Below are 8,640 nucleotides of genomic sequence, written 5' to 3'. Positions count from 1 at the left end.
ATAAAATAAAATAACAAAAACAGAATACAGCTTTTTTTTTTTCAGTCCTGATGAAACAGTTCTACTGAACATGTAAGTTCGACTTGAGACCATTCATTTGCTAATGCAAAATTATATTTAGTGAATCATCCATAACTTGTTCAAAAGTTTGGAGTTGGTAAGATTTTCTAATGTTTTTGAAAGAGGTCTCTTATGTTTACCTATTTGATCAAAAATACAGTAAAAACAGTAATATTGTGAAATATTTTTTAACAATTTAAAATAATTATATTCTATTTTTTTATATTGTAAAATGTAATTTATTCCTGTAATGGCAAAGCTGAATTTTTAATGTCACATGATCCATCAGAAATCATTCTAATATGCTGATTTGGTGCTCAAGAAACATTTCTTATCAGTGTTGAAAATAGTTCTGCAGCTTAATATTTTTATGAAAACCATGATTCTGAATAGGTTAAAAGAACGAAGTATGAAGATCAAAAGAACAGCATTCATTTAAAATAGAAATCTTTTGTAAGATAAATGTCTTTAATGTCACTTTTGATCAATTTATTGCATTCTAAAAACAAATAAAAAAATAATTTCTTATTCTTCTTTTTTGTCTTTGAATGGTAGTGTACATAAATTAAAGTTCAGATTATATAGTTTATCTTTAGACTAGATAGTATTTTAGAAATTAAACTGTCAAAAGAGTGGCCTGAACAGTGGTGTGAAAACATTCCTTTATAGGCATTAGATATATCTAATCTACATGATATTATATTTCCAACAAGGCCTATGTTTCACCTGTTGTTGAGTTAAAGTCTTTCTCAACATGCTCTCCAGTTCTTGTTTTAGCACATTCAGGCCTCTTTGTTCTTTGTGTAGAAGATCATCAGCTCCATCCAGTATCTTGACAAAACATAGAGTGGAAGCCATGAACTATTTATTTTTCAACAAGGATATTTAATATATTTTGTCCACATTTGATCTCTTTAACCTCTTATGGGGTCACTTTAAATTAGACTACCAGTCATTTTACTGTATATACTGTAGCTACTCACTGTCTCTGTGGTGGCCGGTCGAAATGTCCTTCCGTCTGCACTTTGCTGATTGACCAGCAATGCTTTCCTTAGACTGCGGAGCAATTTTTCCAGTTGTTCCCTTTGATGCTCCACCCTGGTGCCCTCCTGTGTGACCCTACCTGCTTGTCTGCGCAGGTGACCCTCCACCTCTCTCACACCCCGCATATATTCACCCGTCATACCGGTGCTGACAACTGCACTCTGATCACGCAGGGCCGGTGGGGGGAACGGCCTGCTCATGACTCCAGAAGTGAGCTATGAAAGAAAAACAATGTTTTATCATATTGTTGGAATATGGAATGTACTTCTAATGAACATGTACAGTAAATGCAACTTGAGTCCTAATTCTAGTCTTATCATATACAGGTATATCATCATATATATCATCATATATTAATGTTCATAAATGTTTTAATGTTTTTGAAATTAGTTATATTATGCTCACTGAGACTGCATTTATTTGATCAAAAATACAGTAAAAACTAAATTATTAAAATATTATTACAACTTAAAATGACTTTATATTTTAATATATTTAAAAATGTAGGCCTAATAATGGTTAACTTGAAACGGGTTTCTCATTGCTCAATACCAAATAAAATATCTAGTGTAGAGGCTAATGATCGATATATTTTAATTTAATGTCAATTACAGCATAAAAATAATATATTCCAAAACTGTTGTTTTCTTTCTTTCTAAAAAAATTGCGTTCGCTTGCAAAACTTTTGCGTTTCTCAGGGGAACGTTTTACGAACAAACGCAACATTTCTCGAGGAAACGTATCAGTTTTGCGAAAGAACACGAAAGCATTCGAATATTAGTTTTCATAATAATTTTTTCCGTATTTTTGAAAAAAAGTTCAGACCTCTGCAAAATTGTATTCACAATTAAATTATACACCGCCGCTTCGAGCACATTAGTGCTGAAATAAATAGAATATTCAATATAAAAATATTAAGCATTCAAACTTAAATTAAAATGTTGTTTAATTAAGAAATGTGAAATGTAAACCATATTCATAATTAACGATCTGCAATTACTGGTGCGCGCTACCTCATGATGACGCAACGCTGCATTGACCAATCAGAAACCAGGACCGGAATTGTGCGTTTTATAATAACAAATAGGCACTTTGCTGCTTGATTTTAAATAAACGAGCCACCATATCAACTTCTGAGGTACTTTACCATACTTCCAGTGGATTTAGGTCGGAATTCGTCTTTCTTTTCCGAGCCACTCTCATTGTGCTCCTTTTCGACGCTGCTGTTCACACTGTATGCTGTTAACGGAGGAAGTCTGTGGGTAACGTTAAATGTCCCAACGCTGTGGATGCGGTAGCGTGTAGATGAGTGCAGTTGATCTACGTGAGTTTGACGCAGAAGATCTTCGGCGCGCAGAATCGAGCGGACAGTCGCGTCCCTCCAGCCTTTAGATCCCACAACCGCAGCCGGGGGAGCGGACTGGACCGGCCGCTTCATGGTCATGGTAACGTACTTATCTACTTTACTTTACCATCAGTGGAACAATCCCAATAACTCCAAAGTGTTTGGGTTTAAAAGTGTTGGTTGTCTCCATCGCAACAGTTCCTCAAGTGACCGGGTGCGTGCACAGAGCTCTGATTGGGTAACACGAGACGCACTAATGAATGAGTGTCAATGCAGGCAGTTCATTCAGCTCCATTCACACTGCAACTCAATCAGTTGCAGTGAGTGTGCTGTGATGTGCAACATAGTTTCCTAAATTAGTCTGGCACAATATATACATTTTTAAAAGAAATAAACAGTTACAATGAAGAATTTCTCATAAATAAGCATCATAATTTAACACTGTAACACTATTGACATTAGAAAAGTTCAACTTTTTATTAGCATTTAAATGTAATATTTTACATTCCAATAAATTACCCCATACTTTGATCAAATCATTTATACATTTTATAATTATATAGTATAACTATATAATATACTATACACACAGTCACTTTTCACCACGCATACCTAGAATAATTTTTTGATGATAGATGTTTGCATGATTATTCCAGGCCTGAAACAATTTAAAAGTCCCTGATATTTCAAGGTTTTGTATCACTGCCTATAGGAAGTATATGCACCTATGTAATATATGATGAGGACATCCATAAATAAAAATCTAGCACCAGACATAATGATCACACAAAAAAGTACAATCATTTAGATATTTGAGGCTTTATTGTCAATTATACCCCCAAGTTCTCAAGAAAGAACCTTTAATATCTCCAGCCTCCAACAAAACCTTCAGAAAACCCACACAAACTTGAGGCTTCATTTGAAATGTGATTTATGAGGTTTGCACCAAGTCGTGAGGATTCCAGTGTAGCCAAATAAAATAAGCCGATTAAAACATGTACTTTCCAGAGAGTCTTTAAATCCTTCTATTGTGCAAAAGTTTTCTCTACACTGGAACGAAGATAGCACATTCCAGTTGGTACCATAATGGAATCTCCAAAATCAAACATTTATAAATAAAGAAAAAATATAAGATCACATGGAAAATCACATTGGGGAAAGACAAATCAAACAATAACAAGAAAAGCAGCATTCAACATATCCATTCATAATTAATAAAACACAATTTAAACATTTAATAATAATAATGGCAGGATTGTGGGATATGGAAAAATAATTATTAATAAGCAAAGTGTGTGCTGAAAAGGCACTTGTGTGTAACAATGTAAATCTTGGAACCAAAATCTGGAAATGTGGGAAGTAATCAGAACATTTTTAGTTCAATCTAAATTACTAAAGCAACCTGTAATGCCCCAGTCATAAATTAATTTAAACAAAAAAAAAAAACATTTCATAATATACACTCAACTTTCTCAAAAGTTCAGTTTTGAGGAATCTGGTAGAACATGCAAATGGCACTATTCATTACTGTTTTAACAGAATTAACTTTATTAGAAGCTGAACCATTGTTTTAGATTGCACTCAATGAAAGTAGTGCCATTCACAATATATTGAGCTGTTATCAAGTTTAGCGCATACACAACATCATTCAACTCAAATTATGTGTTTAATCACACACTCACAGTGTGTGTTTGAGGGCTGTTTTGGGTCCAAGTCTGCTAGAGATGTTTTGCTGTAGCTCTGTTAACACACCGTCCCGCTCCTGTAACTCCAGAAGAACTTGCTATGAAGGGCAAACAAGAATATATCATGTCAGTAATTTGTGATCATGGAGGATGTGTTAAATTGGTAGCAACCAGCAGTTTAGAACCGGTTATTTACCTCTATGAGTTTATCCCTCTTCTGAAGATTGTCTCTTAGTTTTCCTTCCTCAAAAGCTCTCTCCTCATTTTCCTTCTTCCAGCCTAGTTCAGCCTCCTTTTTCTCCTTGGTTTTCTCTCTCAGCTCTTTGAGTGTGTCCTTGAGTTGCTCTGATAGTGCAGTGATGGCTTGTTTGTGATTTTCTCTTTGGTCCTGAAATAAAATGGAGGCATGTTGACGAAAACATACAAACCTGATCTTGAGAGCACACTGGTTTGGACAGATCTTTTAGGCTATATTCAGACTGCAGGCAAATCAGACCAACTCCAACGTGTGGTTTGAATCAGAATAGGAAAAAAAAAATTAATTTCATGTGTTGTTTGCTTTCAGTTGATGAGTGAACAAAACTTCACTAAACTTTATTTGTAACATGCCTACCATCCAATAATTGCAGTAAGTTTGTGCTTGATATGAAACAAAGAGGTTTCGAATTCTGTCAATTGTATAATGAAATTTAAACAATAAATGTGGTTTTGAAGCTCTTTACTTTCAGTTTTGAAAATGTATTTCTGTTTCAGTGCTTTGGTAGAAAAAATATATGTATTTTGGTGCATCACTAGCTACTGATATTGGCCAGAACATTGTCTGCACACACCACTAGGTGGCGCAATTGCTTTTCTGTTGCATCATGAAATGGAAAAGTCATGGAGTACATTCATTAGATTCAGATTTTCAGGTTTTTGAGATATTCAGCACACTAAAAATGATTGGCAAGGAGTTGAAATTTTTGAAAAAAAGCCACAATGGGAAATTAAAGTTATGATTTAGTCAGACCTTACCAGTATGATGCTTTCAGCATCAGTTAAGGCCGATGAGAGACTTGAGATCTCCTGCAGCATGGTGGCGCTGAGCTCCTCTCTATCTCTGAAGCTCGCTGCCAGCAGAGCTTCTTTCTCTCCCAGCTGATTGACTAATCCAGCCTCAGCTCCGCCCCCTTCCAATCCCCGTCCAATCAGTGAGTCTGAGAGTGCCTATGGGGAAAATGTTAATAGTTGACTTCTGGAAATTATACATTAACTAAATCAACTGAACTTTGCAAATAACGCCACGTCTACCTGCACATCTCTGCGTGAACTCTCCAGCGCCTCTTTTAGCTGGGAAATATAGTCTTTGTTCGCCTTCACCAGTGCAGTCAGAGCTGAATCTCTCTCTTTCCACACTTCCCATTCTTTCATAATCTCCTGTTGGGCTCGATCCCTCTCCGCAAGCTCTACACACAGGTGCTATTAGAAGATACAAAACACTGATTTTCTTCTCATTATAGATTTGCAAGCTGAATAATTTTTTACTGTTTAACAATGTTTTTCATAATGCAAACCATTCAAACTATTGGGAAACTAAACCCCACTGCACTTTGAGAACCCTGTTTTCTGTATAAGAGGTCTCAATGCCTCATTTACTCTCCAATGAATAGCACTCATGTATAATAGCAGCAGTTATTAACCAAGTGATTAAGTAAACAGTATGTGTGTACCGTTGAATAAGAGCACTGTTTGTTTGACTCACGTTAATAACATCCTGGTTACACTGGAGCACAGTGTTGAGTGTGATGAAGTCTCTGTCTCTCTCTCTGCCAGCGTCTCTCATGGCCTGCAGCTGTTTCTCCAGAGTTTTCTCTTTTTCACTCACCTCAGACAGCTGGGCCTCCAGGACCACCTGATTAAAACATTAACATAAAAATTAAGTATAAGCACTGTGGAATAATGTGCATGTGTTTTCAGCATTACCTGGACCAAGCAAACACACAACTGCTCTTGTACTCCAGGTTAATTACCCCACAAAACTCACACTGACTGGGTGTGTTAGCCAGAACTTCAATGTAGGCTCAGTCTGTGTGTACTACTTGTAAGGGTCAAATAACTAAAGAATATAGTAAAACCGATTAAAATTACTGTTCCCACAAATTGAAACTGAAGTAAAGAATGCTACTGTTCAAACATTTGGGGTTGGTAAATAAAAAAAAAAAATGTTTTTGAAAGAAGCATGCTCACCATGGCTACTTTTTTCTTTGAAAAATACAGTAAAACAGTAATATTTTGAAATATTATTACAATTTAAAAACCATTTCTGTTTTTTAACATATATTAAAATGCAATTTATTCCTCTAATGGCAAAGCTGATGTTCCTTCAGAAATCCTTCTGATATGCTGATAAAACGTATTGACCTCAAACTTTCGAATGTAGTGTTTATTTGTAATTTATTTACTTATATATACATTTTCCAAGATGCTTTGATGAATAGAAAATATTATATAAAAACATAATTTAAAATATATATTATTACTACTATTTATTATTATAGGAAGCTGTCAAGAGGAAAATCATATTTCAATAATTGACTAAATTATGCTGTCATTCACTTCTAAAGTGAAAGTGAAAGTGACGTGACATGTGGCCAAGTATGGTTACCCATACTAGGAATTAATGCTCTGCATTTATCCCATCCTAAGTGCACACACACAGCAGTGAACACACACACCGTGAACACACACCCGGAGCAGTGGGCAGCCATTTATGCTGTGGTGCCCGGGGAGCAGTTGGGGGTTCGGTGCCTTGCTCAAGGGCACCTCAGTCATGATATTGAAGGTGGAAGAGAGCGCTGTACATTCACTCCCCCCACCTACAATTCCTGCCGGACCTGAGACTCGAACTCGCAACCTTTTGGGTTACGAGTCCGACTCACTAACCATTAGGCCACGACTTCCCCAAATAATGGCACAATTTTTATTATATGATCCGGTTTAGGGTTAGTCTATAGTAATTATAATAATTATCTTAATTTAGGAACAACAGAGGTCTGAGCAGTCTTCATTTAAACCGCTCAGTTTGTTCATCAGTTAGACCTCACCTCGCGTTCACTGCATGCATCAGTCACTGCGCTGGCCAGTTTTTTGATGAGTTTGTCAGTGTCCTGTGATTCCAGCCCCTGCTCAGCACACAGCTTCTGGATCAAAGTCACACATTCCTGAAGTGAGGGGAGCACAGAGTTCACTGACACATCCGTGACCTCCACACAATCCGTTTTTATCCTGAATCTATAATGAGTTCATCGATTCAGTACTCACCTGGATTACGTTCTCTCTGCTGTGCAGTGATTGGCTAAAACTCTCTATGAGATCATTTTTATTTTTCAGACTGGTCTATGTGGCAAAACAGATCAGATGGGTATTAGTCTCACAAACAGGCATCATCCCCAGTAAAATGACTCCCATGTCATGCCTGAGGGACAGTTCATGGCATTGTGACTCCTTATGACTGCATTCCACTAGTGTTGTTATAACTGCTATCAGCTCACACTACAGAGGAACCATTCAAATGCTCCTTCCCAGCATGCACCAGTGCTATGAAATTACAGCACTCTGTAAAATACTGAATTAAGGTAGATCATAAGAGAGCAGTAATGTACTGTGGCCACAAAAAGTATTTGGACACTTAAGTCACACTGTATATAACAGCATATCTATCTAAATTTTTGATCATAGGTCTGTTATTCCTCCTTCCCGAATTATCTATTTAAACTTAAACTTAAAATGATCTTCTTGTCCAAATACTTCTATGCAGTATTATTTTGGTATTATTTATATACTATTATAGTATTTATTAACATTTTGAATTAGCTTTTATTTTTATATTTTCAGTTGTTTTAATAATTTTGCTATATGCTTTTGTCATTTTTATTTGTTGTTTTTTTAATATATATTTATATTTAGCTTATATTTGTCAGTTTTGGTATTAGTAATTTTAATACTATCACTTAAATGAAAATTAGAAATGTTACCTTGGCAAAAAAACATTAAAACTGAATTAAGTCCTTTTTTTAGTTTTTCTAATATTTATATTTATTTCTCCTTTATTTCAATGAACAAAAAACTAGTTTTAAGAGTTTATCTACTGTTCTGTCATCTAAATCCTAACAGATTTCTTTTTATGAAACATTTTGATTTAAAGGTTTGTTTGTGTTGTCTTTCTAAATAAATGTAACTTAATTTTTTTTTTGTTATCTAATGCAATGGAATTCATACATTAATTGTGGCTTAAATGTCTGAATACTTGTTTGGGCCATTGTATGAATTCATTTCTCATGTATTTGTATATTTAGTTGAAAATACAATATATTTAATACATGATGAAGACTGAAAGAGAGAAAAATCACATCAAAATGCAGCAGCTGACAAGCCTTTTATGAAAGAAAGCCCAGGGCAAACTCCTTTGGTCTGGGAAGATTCCTGGAGGAGGTGTGTGTGTGTGTGTGTGTGTGTGTGTGTGTGTGT

General features: G+C 35.5%; 1 protein-coding gene and 1 pseudogene across 4 annotated transcripts in view; one reads left to right on the top strand and one right to left on the bottom strand.

The window, feature by feature from the left end:
• The first annotated feature begins 2,491 nt into the window (after positions 1 to 2,491).
• The window catches only part of LOC107683377 (putative pre-mRNA-splicing factor ATP-dependent RNA helicase DHX16), a 33,277-nt pseudogene continuing 27,128 nt past the window's right edge, over positions 2,492 to 8,640 (top strand).
• LOC107683319 (uncharacterized) overlaps positions 3,362 to 8,640 on the bottom strand; it is a 9,012-nt gene continuing 3,733 nt past the window's right edge. For all 4 annotated transcript variants that reach the window (XM_016479385.1, XM_016479379.1, XM_016479396.1 and 1 more), the window contains 7 exons: positions 7,435 to 7,509; positions 7,218 to 7,334; positions 5,876 to 6,025; positions 5,425 to 5,592; positions 5,149 to 5,340; positions 4,331 to 4,522; positions 3,362 to 4,232 (listed from right to left, as the gene is read on the bottom strand). In XM_016479385.1, the coding sequence (XP_016334871.1) occupies positions 4,128 to 4,232; positions 4,331 to 4,522; positions 5,149 to 5,340; positions 5,425 to 5,592; positions 5,876 to 6,025; positions 7,218 to 7,334; positions 7,435 to 7,509 (999 nt within the window). In that variant the 3' untranslated portion in view covers positions 3,362 to 4,127. The remainder of the gene's footprint in view (positions 4,233 to 4,330; positions 4,523 to 5,148; positions 5,341 to 5,424; positions 5,593 to 5,875; positions 6,026 to 7,217; positions 7,335 to 7,434; positions 7,510 to 8,640) is intronic.

The sequence above is a fragment of the Sinocyclocheilus anshuiensis genome, unplaced genomic scaffold, assembly GCF_001515605.1.
Source record: "Sinocyclocheilus anshuiensis isolate Anshui unplaced genomic scaffold, SAMN03320099.WGS_v1.1 scaffold1170, whole genome shotgun sequence".
Classification (NCBI taxonomy): domain Eukaryota; kingdom Metazoa; phylum Chordata; class Actinopteri; order Cypriniformes; family Cyprinidae; genus Sinocyclocheilus; species Sinocyclocheilus anshuiensis.
The sequence above is the reverse complement of the archived record's forward strand: the minus strand, read 5'-3'. Positions and strand labels throughout refer to the sequence as shown.